Source organism: Girardinichthys multiradiatus, chromosome 24 (assembly GCF_021462225.1).
Source record: "Girardinichthys multiradiatus isolate DD_20200921_A chromosome 24, DD_fGirMul_XY1, whole genome shotgun sequence".
NCBI classification, from domain to species: Eukaryota; Metazoa; Chordata; class Actinopteri; order Cyprinodontiformes; family Goodeidae; genus Girardinichthys; species Girardinichthys multiradiatus.
In genome coordinates, this window is record NC_061816.1 from 4,480,770 (window position 1) to 4,498,280 (window position 17,511).

The 17,511-nt window shown below is 44.8% G+C and overlaps 2 protein-coding genes and 1 pseudogene across 12 annotated transcripts in view; all 3 read left to right on the forward strand.

Annotated features, from left to right (window-relative positions):
• LOC124861450 overlaps nucleotides 1-17,511 on the forward strand; it is a 700,723-nt pseudogene that overhangs the window by 570,035 nt on the left and 113,177 nt on the right.
• Nucleotides 1-17,511, forward strand: part of LOC124861512 (protein NLRC3-like) — a 737,509-nt gene that overhangs the window by 451,763 nt on the left and 268,235 nt on the right. The gene's annotated exons all lie outside the window — the stretch shown is intronic.
• agap1 (ArfGAP with GTPase domain, ankyrin repeat and PH domain 1) overlaps nucleotides 1-17,511 on the forward strand; it is a 104,116-nt gene that overhangs the window by 23,003 nt on the left and 63,602 nt on the right. For 6 of the 11 annotated variants that reach the window (XM_047355153.1, XM_047355145.1, XM_047355150.1 and 3 more), the window contains exons 2-4: nucleotides 13,733-13,791; nucleotides 13,870-13,957; nucleotides 16,999-17,013. In XM_047355153.1, coding sequence (XP_047211109.1) covers nucleotides 13,733-13,791; nucleotides 13,870-13,957; nucleotides 16,999-17,013 — 162 coding nt within the window. The remainder of the gene's footprint in view (nucleotides 1-13,732; nucleotides 13,792-13,869; nucleotides 13,958-16,998; nucleotides 17,014-17,511) is intronic. The other 5 variants (XM_047355154.1, XM_047355155.1, XM_047355156.1 and 2 more) reach the window with 1 other exon arrangement.

Sequence of the window (17,511 nt, forward strand, 5' to 3'; positions counted from 1 at the left end):
CACCATCTTGGTCCTCTCCTAATGTCAGAATCTGAGTATGAGGTCTTCAGTTTGTGTTTGTAGGGATTAAATAAGTTAGGATGAGTGTTCATGCTGGTGTTTGCTTTAACGTCACCTCACCTTGAAATAAAAGCTGTCTGGAGGAAAATCCAGCAGGTTCTCCAAGAACCGAGCAACAGAGAACAGTTTCACTCCCAAATAGAAGCAGCCAGACATGAACAAACATCCTGTTTCCATCCAAAGTGGAAAACATGAGCTCCACATATTCAGGCTTCACCTGCAAACGCAGCTCTGATTCCTTCTAGATCCTGCAGCTTAAACAACATCTCACTCCTGCAGATACTTTGATCTAACTAATTAATCTTTTTAGCACACAGCTTCCTGTGGGTTTCTACAGCTTTTCCGGATCTCAGAAAATCAGTTATTTCTCATGTATGCTGCGGTTTAGAATTATAGTTGCCATAATAACTCAAAGAACAAAATGTTTGTATATGAAGATGTGATGGAGGAGTCCGCTCAAACCCGTTTCTTATCATTTTGTTGCACGGTGAGTGGCATGGAGACAACGTTTCGCATTATTATAACTGAAAAACATCAGCAAACACCGTAGCTCCTTCCTTTCTTCTCCTAAACGTTAAATAAGACGGCAGTTGGAGTCTTGCTCGGTCAGGTCTGAGAGTGCCTTCATCTGGACTTGTTCTGCTGGTTTCTGTGAGTTCTCTTCAGGTGGGGGCTCTCAGAGGTGGACTAACAGGTCTTAGGGAGGCACATGAGGAGGTCCGCCACATTTCTGGGATTCCTGGGAGGCTCCTAACCTCAGACACCTGTGTGTGTGTGTGTGTGTGTGTGTGTGTGTGTGTGTGTGTGTGTGTGTGTGTGTGTCAGTGTCAGAAGTGGGGGAATGTGTGTGACCTACATCCACAGCCGAGCGGAAGTAATGTCCTCCCATCATCAGCTTGTCTTAGATTCCTGAGACAATAACTGAGCGCGCTCAGATGCTCTGCAGCAACTTTAATAAGCAGGAAATCAGCTCTGATCGTCTCTCATTTCAGTTTTCATCTAAATCCTGATTATCCGGCTTCAGACTCTTTGCTTTTATCCTCGTCCTTTGTCTCCATCTTATTTTCCTCTTACCTTTTCACCTCCTTTTTCAAATAATTTCTCTCCTGTAGTCTCACGGAGGCGGGCTTTGACTGTTCCTCTTCTCAGGCTCTATGCTGATTTGGATCATTGTCCTGCTGGGAGAAACAGGGTCGACCCGTATTCAGTTTTCTGCCAACAGGTTTTTATTCAGAATGTTCTGGTATTTATACAACATTGTTCCCAGGGCCCACAGCCTCACAGGTCCTCCACTGTGCTTTTCCATATATTCATAGTTTGTTTGAGAGCAGAACCACCTGAAGCTCAGTTTGAGCTTCATCCCAGCAGAGATTAGCTGCTCATGTTTACAGATGGTAGGACAGAGAAGGTCAGTTAGCCAGCTGAAAGCTCGGTAGAACCTCCCCTCTGAGAGTTTAGTAGCTGGCTGCTTTTCCAATTGGTTGCCAGAGGTCGTCCTGAGGACACAGAGCTGCTGTAGGAGGCCAGGGTGTGTTCTTCCTCCTCCTCCTCCTCAACCCTAATTGCTCTCTGGTTTAAAGCAAAGTGCTGCTGTGTTTCAGCAGAGAAGCAGAGCTGCAGCTCTACAGAGTTTGGTTTTTTCTTTACAAAATATCCCCAAACTGATGGAACAACATCTACTCTGAGTGGGTTCTCCATCCCTGTAATCCACTTGTACCTGATCAGCCTCGGTGTCCTCACATCATCCTCCTCCCTGCTGGTAAAAGCTCTGACGTAAGCCTCAAATCCATCGGAGGACACCAACCCAGGACACGCTCTGTAGCGGCCCACCTTTGCTTCCTAGTGGTGTTTCAGAAGTGAACAGCAGAAGGTGTGATTCCAGAGGAAGCGGAACGCTGGTTGTCATTCAGTTTCCTCCCACTATCTCTATGATGGCCGACGCCGCATTCAGTGGCACCAACATGACCTGCTTTTGTCAGGTGGTAAGGTTGAAGAAGATGCTGGTCTCCAGGAAAAACAGGACTGGAGGCTTTTACCAGAGAACAAAGTCTGAACTGTAAACGTTAGAAGACATCATGGATGTTCAGCGGCACCAGCAGAGCTGGAAAATGTCTGCATTAATAAATGGGTTATATATAGGTTATAAGCTAATAAACTGAGCAACTCGTTATCCTGGGATTAACTAAACCAGAAAGATTCAGCCTCCTGGCAGAGGTTCATACCTGGGACCTGACTGAGAGAGCCCCAGGGCCAGGAACAACAGCAGAGAGTGGAAACTGGAAGTACAGCCTGGTGATGACTTCTGTCCTCTCAGCTGACAAAGATCTGAGGTTAAAAATAAAAGCATGAGGGTGAGTCAGGAAGATGACAGACAGCTGGCAGTCTGGACACTGTATTGGTTTATCTGGATCTAAACATCTGCTCTCTGATTCAGAAAGACTGAATGAAGAAGAGGGGACTGGTTCTGGTTCAGCTGGGCTTTTATTGGTGGCACAGATTACAGTGGCTGTTAAATAAGAACCTTACCAGGAACATTTCTAGCAACCTTTCCATTACTGGGAACCCCACCAGGAACCTTAGTAGAAACATTACTGGGAACCTTACTAGAAACATTACTGGGAACCTTTTCATTACTGGGACCTTACCAGGAACCTTACTAGAAACATTACTGGGAACCTTTCCATTACTGGTACCTTACCAGAAACTTTACTGGGAACCTTACCAGTAACCTTCTATCAAATTAACTTTTTTCTAAAGCTAACGAACCAGATGGGAAACACCAGGGAGATGCCGTATCTTCTCGAAACCCTGTGATACGTGACTGAGAACAACAGCCAGAGTTGGGTCCTTGCAGAAAGTCTCTGGGATTTAAAAGTATCTTGTGGGTTTGAATAATTTGCCTGTTTTTAAGATTTTACCCGAGTAGTTCTTCAGTTCCTAAAATGACTCTAAAGGTAGAGGTACCTGGGACCTTTGATCAAAATGGCTCTTAGTCTGGGTCCATATGTGCAGTAAGGTTCTTTGGCTCCTTGAGAACAACATCCAGGCATCAACAAATCTGCTCATTTTCAACCAGTGTCTCCATTTGCTTAACCTGATACTACAGAACGTAACGGCAACCATAAACGGGCCTTTATTTATTTCCTTAAAAAGGTTCCTAAGGTTTAAATTATCTTGTAGTGTTGCTAAAATTGACCTCATTGTCCTTGTTTTAGGTGAAAACACAGTAAAACTCATTAGCAACCAGGTACCATGAGTAGTTTTTAGGCTCTTTAAAAAGTCCACATAGGGAAAAGGTACCTGGAACCTTTGGTCAAACTTGGTCTAAATCTTCTCAAGACTCCCCAATAGTTTAGAGTTCTCTAAGAACTGTAACTGTAGAAACGTTCTCAGGAGTGGGTCTACCTACTAATCTTGGTCCATAACTGGTGTGATTCTGGGTATCCTGGGAAACAAGAACCACAGTGGGAAGTTTTTATTTGTTCTTCTCTGCAGAAGGTTTTTAATAGGCCTTTTTTAAATGCTGCTTTGCATGAATTACCTGATTTCTAGGAGGTTTGGCTTCATTTCTTTAACATTTAGAACATATTGGGAACTGAGAGCTCTGGCTCGAGGTAATGATTTAGTTTAGGTTCCTGGAGGTAAAGCTACCTTGTCTTTGCACCAAAATTAGGCTCAATTTGATCAATCTGTGGAGTGATAAAGGTTCCTGGATCAGCAGGTACCTGGAACCTGTGGTTGGTTGAAATGGATCCTGTGTTAACTGGTTTCTGGCGTTGCGCATTTTCGGTGTGGGTGTTCCAACTCTGCTAGAACCTGAGGGATTTCAGCCCAACATAACCAGACATGTTGATGTCAGCCGTTGGGTGGAAGACGGCGTCTTAATGAAGCTGTGAGGAATTCAGAGCCGCAGGTTAATCTGCTACCTGTGGACTCATTGTTCCAGCTTGTTTCAGGTAGACACCCAGACTGTCCCACAGTTCTTCTGTCAGTCAGGACAGAAGAACCAACAAGTTCTCACTGAGGTTTGGGAATATTGGACCCATTTTGTTTCACTTTCCCTTCATCACAAGTGTGTGGTCTCCTGCAGACCTCCAGCTCCCTCCATGAAGAACCTCAGGCGTGTTCCAGCACGGCTGAATGAGACCCCGTCTAGGTTCCAGCCTGCTGGACGCTCATCAGATCTTCCGTGGAGGCTCTGAGTGCTGCTGTTTGGAGCTGTGCTGGTGTGACGGTGGCTTTATTTGATTTGGGAGGAGGATGAAAGTATCCGGCACGCTGCCAACCCACCAGTGTTGGTGCTGGTGGGGGATGGGTGGACTGATTAAAGGGCTGATATTTAGGTCAGAGTGTGTGTGTGTGTGGAGCTACTGATAGCATATCAGTGGTTTTCCTGCACCCTGACCTACCCTTCATGTTCATGTTGATCACGTGTTAATCTCAGGGTGTTGCTGCTTATTTTATGGACTGAATTAGACGATTTATTCGTGATTAGACTGTTGATGACATCTTGGATCATCAGCTGGAATCCTGCAGGCTGCACCTCTTGTTTGAACTTGTTTAGTTGGATAATTTAGAGGCTTAAAGAGGTATTTTGATGCCAGGGCAGGGTGTTTCTTTAGCAAGCTCTGCGTGCATGCATAATATGATGTCACCTACAACCGCCATACAGACTCCAGCACACTGGACTGGTTTATTTATGCATGTTGCAACAGATAGTAGTGCATCTTCTCATTGTGGTTTCGTATACACCGAGAAGAACCACTGGATGAAGACAGAACCTTTAGGAGAATGACTTCCATTAACATCACAGACGGTACAACATTCATCATGGATAATATTTAAAAGCTGCACTATGACCCTAGGAACATTCAATAGGAACTAGGAACCCTGAAGTAGGTTGGATCCTCAAACACTTGAACATTTTGACTTAAAATCACACGAATATTCATGATTAATTCATGGAGCTGTGTTCTTTAAAAGGAACTGGGAGCTAAAGGAACTAGGAACCTTTAAACCAGCAGTTCTCAACTTTTATGAAAGAAATCGCATAAATATTTGTAGATCATGGATAACGTTTTCTTTAAAAGTAGGAGCTAGAGGAACTAGGAACCCTAAAATAAGTAGGTCCTCTGAGCCCTCCTCCGCCGGACAGAAAACAAAAGAACATCTCTACATAATACTGAAAAACTGCATGATATAAAAAGTTCTGGGAACTAGAGGAACTAGGAACCTCCAGCCTTTCTGACAGAAAATAAAAGAATATCTATGGATGATGTAGATGGTTAATTTTGATCTAAGAACTTTGATCAGGAACCAGGAACCTTGGCAGGGTCTAGCAGAAAATGTTCAGGAACTCAGACAGCAGTTTTGTCTTTGGGTCCGGTTGACTCAAGTTTTTGCCCCATTAAGGAACTTGTTCCATATTAGAGGCTCAGTGTTCACTGCAGGACCTGTGGACCACACCTAGATCCAACCTTTCTCCAGAGATTTTCTACAACAGAAATCTGCTGAAACTATCAACAAAACCAAAGAAATGTGATGAAACACTCGGCCCAACTCTTCATCATACATAAACACAAAACCAGTCGGGGTGACGGTTGCTTAGATCCCAGACTGAGAACGTTGAACCAAGAGCAGAGATGTTCTCTTATTTCCCTGAAAGAAGTCCTAAGTTTAAGTTCCTGGTTGCTGTGGTGGAAATGAGCCTTCTCTGTTGGTCTGATCTGTTGAGGACAGCAAAGCCCTGGGGAACCCGCCTGTTTGGACTTTAGAAATGATGCGTGTGAACACTCTAGGTGTGACGGGAGTCTGAATCATTCAGAAAGCTGCAGGGACGGTTCCTGGTTTGCATAACAGTCATTCCTGCTGGACCAGCCCACCTCCCAGTCTGCTCTCCCCCAGAGCTGAGAAGGTCTCTGCTGATGGCTGGAGGTGAAGCTCCATGTTGGACGGGTTGGGGTGCTCAGCTGCAGGACCGCTTCGGTGACCCCTCCTCCTGGTTCATGGCTGCTGAGATCCAAGCAACGCCACAAATGAGACCGAAGTGTTGGAGGACATGTGTCCTGGTCTGGGACTCCTTCAGCCAGGGTGTCCTCTTTAACGTTACGGATCTCCTAATTAGACCCAGACCTGAGCTTCTCTCTGCTGCTCTTGTGTTGACCTCTGGTAACCTTCTGACCTCAGTGTGTGTGTCTGTCTTTGTTCAACTTGTGCGCAACACAAAGTGGGACGTGAACGCTGAGCTGATTGGCTGTCAGGGTCAGAGGTCAGCTCCTTCTCAGCCTCCATGTGTGCAGAAATGTCTGCAGCATTCTGGACTGAACTGGACCGTATCGGGTCAGCTCCTAGTCTTGTTTGCAATCTGTCCCAGTCGGCCAATCAGAGCGCAGCCTCTTTGTCCCGGCACCTCCACGGTTGGCCGCCTGCCGTCCTCTTCCTGCCTCCACTTCCTGCTCCCCCCGAGGACGACTTTAATCACAGTCAGTGTCTGAAACATGAAGACAAAGATCTGCAGGAAACGTGACACCAGCAGAGCCGCTGACTGTCCTCAGCTGCTTCTGGTTCCTGCTGCGGTGGATGAGAAAGCTTTAACCCCCAGAAACAAACAAAATGTTCCAAAACGAGCCAGAAAGAACTGACTGAGGCTGCAGCTTCCTGCTCTAACAGAGCAGGACTGTTGTCACTTGTCTGACAGGTTTATTCAGCGGCAAGGAGCACGACAAACACACGGCCACACAGGAGCTGCGCAAACATCACGCTCCGCCTCATTGAGCAGCATGACGGGTCAACGCGTGCAGAGACGGAGAACCACAGAAGGGCTTTGTTCTGCAGCTAGATCCGGTCTCACTGAGGAAGAAGGTCCAAAACTCCTGGAACCACAAAGACATGCTAGCTTGGTGTTCTCCAGAGCTGCTAGCGTTTGATTACTGGATGGAACATTAATCCCGTCATTATTCCAGTTTTATCCCAGAGGGAATTTCCCTGCAGTGGGAAGCATTCAAGGCTGCTTTCATTTCAGTTTTTACATTGAAATGAAAAAAAGTTAAAACAACTATTAAATATATAATAAATAAGGACAGAAATATTGTCTAGATTTCAAATAGAAAATAATCCAAAGCATACATCTGTCTACATTTCTGTCTGAGTTCTGCGTAACTTTAAGAAAGGATTCAACTGTTCCTGCAGCTTCAGTCTGACATCATCTGAAGTAGCAGCTGGAGGAGGAGGAGGAGGAGGGTGGCGTGAAGGGCGAAGGCTGAGATAATATGATGTCAGGTGTGACCGATGAGGCGGCGCCGCTCACATTTGTCACGGCCCGCCTCAGACGGTTTCTGCCTCAGGCACCGTGAGCGCTTCCTTCGTTAGGGAGGAGATGCCTGCAGGCAGAACTCAGGGATTGGCTGCTCCATGTCGGGGTTCTGGTTTTCAGAACCAGATAAATGTGGGACAGAACCTGTCTGTAAGCCGGTCTGGACTGTGTGGAGGAGAAGGTCCATGATGTGGGTGCTGGTGAAACCCCCCAAACAGATGTTTCCTCAGACTGGCCTGAGATCAGCTGGAGGATCCTGCTGGTTTGGTTTCCGAGGCGCCGCCTGCTTGTCGTTTACCTTCTCAGTCGTCTGTGAAGCTTCCTCACGTCACTCTGAGATTCCTCACATGCTTCCAGACACGTGTGCATTCCTGCCGCGCTAGCAGCGATGGCGAGATGTTGGAGCGGCTCCAGACGCCGGCGTGACGTCGACCTCCTCAGATCCTTGATGACCGGAGCGATGCGGCGGCGGCGGCGGCGGCGGCGGCTTCCCTCGTCTCTCAGCACGTGGAGAAACTCTGGAGCTGCCCGTCAGTCCTGCAGATCTGAGATCAGATCCAAACAAAGAAATGAAAATAAAAGAAATTCAGAGGAATTTCCCATTTTTCTGTTTAACACGATTGAAAAATAGAAAGAATAAATCAGATTATTGTGATAATGCAGAATTTGATCTTTTTATTAGTATATTTTTATGGTTTTAATAGTTTCCTGTTTCCGGGTCGGCGCCTGGTTGTTGTTGAACGGTTATTCTGGGCTTGTGTGGTCAGATAAAGCGTTCTGACCCGGATGTTCTTCATGCCATGAATAGCTTCTTTTATCTGCATCAGAACAAACCCATCAGGTGTGTTTGATGTTATCTGCTGCCAGGTGATGTTCTGCTCGGTGGAACACGTCATCTCAGATGTTGCTGATGAGGTTCTGCAGGCCCGCTGCCGGCTCTTCGGATCTTTTTATCTGATGACCTCACGGTAACCTCTCCGCCCTTCATTCTGCTCCTCTGCACACTGCTGCTCTTTCAGAATCAACAACTGAAGCAGGTTACCCATAATTCCTTCTGCTGTAGAGCAGTTTGCTCTCTTAACAGAACCGTCCGTATGGAAACAGTCTTGGTACCGGTACCTTTTGAGTCCATTCCTCTGTTTCTATGCTGGTGTTCTCAGTTTGGACCAAAACCAGGTTCTGACACAGGCCCGTGGTCCAGATGTAACAAATAAAAAGATCACACACCCAGGTTCCAGGAACTCAGCCTGAAGCACCTTCTCCACAGAACATCTTTTCCTCCTCGTGGGTTCAGGACATCTCTGAGCTCACTTTGGGTTGGGTAGATGTTGCGGTTTCAACAGAACCGGGCCAGTTTAAGCTTGTGATAGTGTTTGATTGAAAGATTGGGAACAGATTTCCTTAGAATGATGAACTTCAGTTTCTTCCTTCACATGTTCTTCAGGTCAGAGACTTTGGGTCAACTCAGAGGTCCAGTACCGGGCCTTGGTGTTCATTAGAACATAGCTGCAGGGTTTCATCCTGGGTTCTTGAAAGGTTCTCCTTTGCTCAGAGATCTTTGATCTTTATGGAGAATCATGTCTGGAGACCCGGTGAGTTCTGCATTTACCTTCATTTTCAGAAGATCTCCATGTTCCTGGGATCTCTCAAGGAGAGTCCAACATTAAAACAGAACTGGACTAGAGAGGTTCCACAGTTCAGGTGGATCTCCAGCATTAAGGTCCTTTACTTTAGAACGGTTCTGTCCAGTCAGCATTCCTGGTTCTCTTCCAGTTCCTGCGTGCTGCACCAGGAGAACCCAGGGTCCCATCAGATGGTTCTGTGCTTTCTCCTAGTTTCCGTCTCCTCCCAGTTAAACCATCACCCAGCAGCTGATGGTCCATCACCTGGCGGAGTGAAGGAAAACAGGAAGCAGCTGGATAAACATCCTGCCTGGCATTGAGGGACGAGTTGACCCGCGGGACAGACCTCCATCTGTCCTGATCCGGAACAATGCCCACCTCTGTGCTCGTGCCGGCCAATCAGGACGCTTCTTCCACATGGATGAAAGCAGCTGTGGGTGTTGCAGTTTGGGTCACAGAAACAGAACCGGATCATGTTTATTCTGACCACGTTCTGCGTTTGAGTCTTTGGAAAAGTCATTCTAAAAAAAGATACTGATCCCCATTCTTCAGATGTGGTTTAAACTGATGAAACATCCCTTGTTCTGATCCAGAGTCCAGTTATAAACAGAAGAGAACGTTCCTGGTTCTGATCCAGAGTCCGGTTATAAACCGGGGAAAACATTCCTGGTTCTGATCCAGAGTCCAGTTATAAACAGAAGAGAACGTTCCTGGTTCTGATCCAGAGTCCGGTTATAAACCGGGGAAAACATTCCTGGTTCTGATCCAGAGTCCAGTTATAAACCGGTGAAAACATTCCTGGTTCTGATCCAGAGTCCAGTTATAAACAGAAGAGAACATGCTTGGTTCTGATCCAGAGTCCAGTTATAAACCGGTGAAAACATTCCTGGTTCTGCTTCCAGAGTCCGGTTATAAACCGGTGAAAACGTCCCTGGTTCTGATCCAGAGTCCGGTTATAAACCGGTGAAAACATTCCTGGTTCTGATCCAGAGTCCAGTTATAAACCGGTGAAAACGTCCCTTGTTCTGATCCAGAGTCCAGTTATAAACCGGTGAAAACATTCCTGGTTCTGATCCAGAGTCCAGTTATAAACAGAAGAGAACATGCTTGGTTCTGATCCAGAGTCCAGTTATAAACCGGTGAAAACGTCCCTTGTTCTGATCCAGAGTCCAGTTATAAACCGGTGAAAACGTCCCTGGTTCTGATCCAGAGTCCGGTTATAAACCGGTGAAAACATTCCTGGTTCTGATCCAGAGTCCAGTTATAAACCGGTGAAAACGTCCCTTGTTCTGATCCAGAGTCCGGTTATAAACCGGTGAAAACGTCCCTTGTTCTGATCCAGAGTCCAGTTATAAACCGGTGAAAACATTCCTGGTTCTGATCCAGAGTCCGGTTATAAACCGGTGATCTTTATTAGAATCAACTTTTTGTTGTGAAAGATGTTCCTGGCGACAGGAGCGCTCACTTCGCTAGTTTCTCAGAAACTGCTCTTTGTTGACTTAAACTGAAAAATCCTTTCAAAATAAAAGTCTCTCTTTGATGGCTTGGTGCAACTTTAGATTTTTAAGGATCAATTCTTTGAATTTTAAAACCTTTTTAACAAAAGAACTTTAAAAACATTTTAAACTTTAATATATAAAAACATTTTAAATACAATATAAATGATAAAGTTCAAAGTAAATGAACTGTTATCGTTTAGGTTTTAAGCTCATTTTCACACCCTAAATTGTTTCATTTTTCTGATATTTGAAACAGTTTTTAAATCTGACCCAGTTTCACTCGTTTCTGCCAGCATCAGAACCACCTTGCATGTTTTCCCTGTTTAAATATGGCTGCTGCTGCTGCTGCTGAACGAACAGAATCAGTCCGTTTTTAACGGTTCTTCAGGGACTGAAAATGTTTTATTTTAAACATTTTAATGTTTGTAAAATTGGACAAATATACATTTAGTTTTTACATTTTTATCCTGTATTTCTGGAAATTCCAGCTTTCCTGTTTAAATCCTCTTTGACCTTAAGGTGTAACTTGGTTCTTAAATGGTTCTGGTTGGGTCCAGTTGAAATGTGGATTTGGGATTTTAGGCTCAGTTGTTTGTTTTTGCAAACAGATAGCTTTGTTCTGATTCTGTCTCAGGAATGAAGAGAGAAAGGTGTGTGTACATATTAGTGGCCCGGTTGGTGGGATTCTGCTGGTTCTGATATCTTAACTTCCAGCTCTGCTGAATGTTTCAGGGGTTCTGCTTCAGCACCAGGTTTTCTATTTGCCGTGGGTGACTTCTAGCTGTCCTCCTGGCCCAGGACAGCTTCCCGGTGGTGCTGACCCGTGTGGAAATGGGCCCACCAGATTGTTGCTGATGAATTAATGACACCAGGCTGGAGGCTGTGGGTGGAAGCAATCCACTGGCCTAGTTCTGCTGGGGTTCAGCAGAGTCTGCTGGCTCTTCATACGCAGACATTGGAACGTTCATCCTTTAGAACATGAGGACCACTCTGCTGGAACCAGGATGTGGATCTGAAGCCAAACCCTGCAGAAGCTGGTGTGGTTCTGCTGCCTTCCTGCTGGATGGATGAGATTCAGCAGAGAACATGGTGAAGCTCCACCAGCAGCGGCTGGGCCCAGTAGAACCTCACATACAAAGCCTTCTCCATGTGAGCATGACAGAACCTTTAGGTCCATTTTTCTGGAAAATATCCTGAAGACGGACGGAGAATTCATCTGGAGCGATGAAATGATTCCGGATGGATGGATGGATGGATGGATGGATGGATGGATGATGGATGGATGATGGATGGATGGATGATGGATGGATGGATGGATGGATGATGGATGGATGGATGGATGGATGGATGGATGGATGGATGATGGATGGATGATGGATGGATGGATGATAGATGGATGGATGGATGATGGATGGATGGATGATGGATGGATGGATGGATGATGAATGGATGATGGATGGATGGATGGATGATGGATGGATGGATGATGGATGGATGATGGATGGATGGATGATAGATGGATGGATGGATGGATGATGGATGGATGGATGGATGATGAATGGATGATGGATGGATGGATGGATGATGGATGGATGATGGATGGATGGATGATAGATGGATGATGGATGGATGATGAATGGATGATGGATGGATGGATGGATGATGGATGGATGATGGATGGATGGATGATAGATGGATGGATGGATGATGGATGGATGGATGGATGGATGATGGATGGATGGATGGATGATGGATGGATGATGGATGGATGGATGATAGATGGATGGATGATGGATGGATGGATGGATGGATGATGGATGGATGGATGGATGATGAATGGATGATGGATGGATGGATGGATGGATGGATGATGGATACTAGGGTGATGGATGGATGGATGGATGGATGGATGGATGATGGATGGATGGATGGATGGATGGATGGATGGATGGATGGATGGATGGATGGATGGATGGATGGATGATGGATGGATGATGGATGGATGGATGGATGGATGGATGGATGGATGGATGGATGATGGATGGATGGATGGATGATGAATGGATGATGGATGGATGGATGATAGATGGATGGATGATGGATGGATGGATGGATGGATGATGGATGGATGGATGGATGATGAATGGATGATGGATGGATGGATGGATGGATGGATGATGGATACTAGGGTGATGGATGGATGGATGGATGGATGGATGGATGATGGATGGATGGATGGATGGATGGATGGATGGATGGATGGATGGATGGATGGATGGATGGATGATGGATGGATGATGGATGGATGGATGGATGGATGGATGGATGATGGATGGATGGATGGATGGATGGATGGATGGATGGATGATGGATGGATGATGGATGGATGGATGATGGATGGAGGGTGGATGGATGGAGGGTGGATGGATGGATGGATGGATGGATGGATGGATGGATGGATGGTCTATCATGTTTTTTTATGTTTTAAAGTTAAAGTTTTTCTTATTTTTCAACATTTCCTCCTTGGATTTATTTAAATCTGTTATTATTATTTTTACAGTGACAACCTAAACTATCATCAATATAATTTATATAAAAATGTGGGAACATTTTTACCTTCAGTGATTATTTTTTTTTACTCTTTTACATAATTTCTTTATTTTTTTAATTCTCTGAACAAATTCAGGATAAATTCTGAGGATTTTTCTTCTATTGTAAAATAAATTGATTACATTATTCTGTGCTAAATAAGACGATCTATAAGAGAAAAACATGAAATCAGTTAAGTCCATTTTTCCCAATAAGATGCTTTGATCTCAGATTTTATTAATTAACTTTATTATATTTAACTTTAGTTTTTCTAACTGCAGAAATAACAGAAATTGATTTTAAGTTACAGCATAAATTCTCAGAATTATAGAAGTTTAGAGATAAAATCAGAATTTTTCTGATCATAAAATATTGGTGTCACTGAGTGAAATGAATATTTGGACCTTTCACGGTGTTGACGGGTTCTGAGAGTCCATTTTTGTAGGATTTTTAATGTTTTGCAGCTTTTATAATGTAGAAGTCCTGACAGTTGGACCTTTATTCACAACCAAAACAAACTGAAACTCATCTAAACGTTTTGGGTTTTTCCGACCCTGAATCCTTGTTAGATCAGAATTTATTAGAACTGATGCATTTGACCTCTGGATCTGGACTGAACTGGACTAACTGCTGGTTTCTGTTGGTTCCAGATGCCTTTGTGAACAGCCAAGAGTGGACTGTCAGCCGGATGGTACCAGAACTGAAAGTGGTGAGTTCACTGATTCCATGAATGTTCAAATCTGTTCATTGGTTTCAGAAGTAACCGGTTCCTTCTGCCTCCCCTCAGGGCATTGTGGGTAATTTGGCCAGCGGTAAGTCGGCGCTGGTCCACCGGTACCTGACAGGAACGTACGTCCAGGAAGAGTCTCCTGAAGGTGAGAAAGGTTCTGGTGTCAGGTTGGATCTTCTGTCCGGTTGTACCTCCCAGCCTTTAGATCAGGTGAACTGAAGGAAACCGGATCCTGTCAGAATAATGTTTAGAACTGAGCCCAGATTTGGGGCTGGAGTTTTACACGATGCACCAGTACCCCGCAGCATGATGCTGCCTCCACCGTGCTTCTTTTCTGAAACCTCCAAGCATACATCTGATCAATCTTCCTCTGCTCTAACCACCAAATGTCTCCAGAAGGTATCAGGTTGGTCCATCATCAGCTCCAGCTGCTCACGAATCCGACCTCTGCTTTCTTCAGGAACCCATCAGAACCCATCATGCACTGACTCATAACAGTCCAAATGGCTGTAAGTAATGAGAAAGTGCTGGATCCCGCAGACAGACTCAGATTTCTGACATTATTGGACCATGAAGAGACTGAAAAATGATCCTTCATTCAGTTTTCTTCTGACGTTGAGCTTTTTGGTCATTTTCCAGACTCTTAAAGCGAGATCTTCTTTTAGTTGTTTGTTTTCATGGCTTCATACTGCAGAATAACTGCAGAAAAGACTGAAATGTTCTGATGTTGGATAAACCTGCAGCGATGACCATAGAAACTGATGTTTCTGAAGCTTCAGCACCAGAACCAACATGAAAACCTTCCCTGGTTCAGATCTGAGGAACTGGAGCCGCAGCTGATTAACCCTCCTTGACCTCAAAGTGTGTTTAAAGGCCTGGAAACCTTCAAACGCTGTTTGTTTAGAAAAAAAGCTGTTGTCATGTGTGGACCCACCCGGAGCCGGCCCACAGACCGTTTCAGGCTGCAGGAGGAACCGGGAGAGCTGCTTAACATCTTTGGTTTGGGGTGATCTGCTCTGCAGACCGGTCCAAATAAGAGGAAATCTTTCCTGCATAAATAAGTTATAACAGCAATATTTGTTGATCCAGTGATTTGGTTCCGCTGGCCGATAAGGAAGCAGCGGTTCTGCTCCAGTTAAACACGCAACAAATAAGCGTCTGAGAAATAAAAGCTGCTGAGAGGGAAGAAAGTTCAGCAGGAAGCAAATTCCTCACATCTAAAAATATGCCGCCGCCTGGATTCCCATGGCGGCTGATTTGGAGTTGGTGGCCTGCGAGCGGCACCACTGGACCACAAACCAGAACTATTCTGAATCTGGAGAACATAATAAGCACACAAGAAGCTGCTGAGCTGTTAGTGGAGCTGCAGCCTGGTCAGTTGGGTTTCTACCTGCCCTTTGGTGCATTTAGGGCCCCTCAGACATCTCCACAAAGCTTCAGTGCTCCCAGGCGAAGCTTTTAACAGCAACACATGGGTTCCATTAGAGGGAGACGGAGTTCTGGTTGGGAAACCACCCGCTGCTCAAACTGGTGCTGTGGTTTGAACTCGAGCTCCATTCAGGGATTCTGTTGTTTTAGTGGCAGCAGTGGAGGAACAGAGACGACGGGTTACTCTCAGGTTTCCATCCATGCAGCTCAGGATGTTCCTCCAAGAGAACCTCTTATCTTACTTCTAATGGGTCCCATGTACAAGCACAGTTCTATCTGACTGCAGAACCACACCATCATCCCTCCACCCTCATGCCCAACAGATTGAAAGGAGTTTTTCTCTTAAAAATAATTTGATCTTCATAGTTCTGGTTTGCGTTGCTGACTCAGCTTCACGTCGGATCAGTCCTAAAAGCAGGGTTCCTGTGATCATTCTCCAGTTCTGGTAAAATGTTGGGTTTTTCTAAAGGACGCATGAAACACATAAAAGGGAGGGTTGTTTTAAGATCACAACCATATGAGCAGCGTTCTGGACATTTTCCACCAAACTTTGATACGGTGAGCTCTTATGAGCTTTCATACACAGCTTTCACGTTACACTGAGGTGAGACTGAGGGTAGACCTATTATTGAGACATTCACAGTCATGCAGCTGCAGTCAGCTGAAGATGCAGACTAGGAAACCCTGACTGTTTCACAGCAGATACCATCTGAAACAGAGGTAACAACACTCATTGTGGGCCTGTCAAACTGACAGTTCCATGTGAGTGAGAGATCAGGTGGTCAACATAAAAAGCTGGGAATTTAAAACTATTATGAATAATTGTTTGACAGCGGATACACTCTACAACATCTAGAAAATCACCCTAAACACACAGAATCTGGGGGTTTCAAATGAGTTTGACCCAGAATTCCTGTTTTAATATGGCAGAACAGAGATGGGGCTTCAGCTTCTTTACAGCGGTTACACTCTGTAACATCTGTAAAATCACCCTAAACTCTACATAAAGTTGAAACTGTGACAGGTTTTATTTAAATGAAGCAAACATTGTTGACTTCCCATTTCACAGGTTTGTTAAAGACTAGTTAAATCCAGGAATTAAACAGGGTGGATGGAAAATGTTTTTCTGGATTCTAGGTTTGTTTAAACCTCCTGAACAATGAAAGTGAAATCTCCAGCAGGTTTGTCCTTTCAACTCATTTATAGCCAAATATTTATTTAAAGCAACATTCTACATCCGGGAGATTATCTGGAGAACCTCTAACTGCCTAATTAAAACATGTCGAGCTCCTTGTTTCTGCTGCTGGGTTCAACCAACCTTCATATCTGCTGGTCTTTATGCGCTGAGGTCTCAGTTTTTACAGTTTTAAACCTCTTTTTCTCCATGAGTTTCACTCGTAACCAGAGTTGGTGAATCAGTAAAATGGGATGGATCGTTTCAGTCTCTAAATAAGCTGGGAGGTAAACTGGGACCTGGGCTACTGAACCAGGATCTGAAATGGTGACGATGAAAACCCAAATATCAGGATTAACAGATCCAGCCATGTTCTGGACTCAGATGCTGAAGGTGCATCTGTTCTCTGATCTCCAGCTGACTGCATATAAACCAGTTTATCTGGCCCTGTTGGCCCAGTTTTCTGTCCTCTCTGAGGCGTCTCTTTTGGATTGTGCATGGGCTTTAACTCTTGCTGCACCTTTGATGCTGTTCTGCTTTGTGTTTCCTCTCTTCCTGCTCTCTGGGATGCTCTAATAAACTAGCTGACGTGGACGCAGGTAAATACCCGCTCTGTTGGTCCATCCATCCATCTTTTCATCCATCCATCTGATTGTTGGTGGTTCTGTCAGCAGCTCTTTGAGAACAGCTCGGTTCTGCTCTTTGGTTGCCTTTGATTAGAAAGTCAGACAAAAACACCTCGATGTGTTTCTCCAAACCTTCAGTTGACCAACCAGGAAGGTCATAAGTAGTGGTTAAAATAAACCTGGAAAGAGGCACATCTGAGACAAAGCGATAACAAACTAAAACTACAAAAAGTTAGATTTTATTCTTAGTATTTGCTTCCTTCAAAAACCAGTTTGGACATAAAAACCTTCCTGTTACTTCTGAACTCAGAGATAAAATGATCTGAGCTGAAGTCCTGGGTAGAAATGATGTTATCAGGTGGGTTATCAGTCAGGAATATGGTCAGTTCTGCAGAACCTTCAGCTGAGCTCAACCAGCTACTGCTAGCCAACTATTAGCTCCGCCTCTTTTTGCTCTTTTGGTTCGGTTTT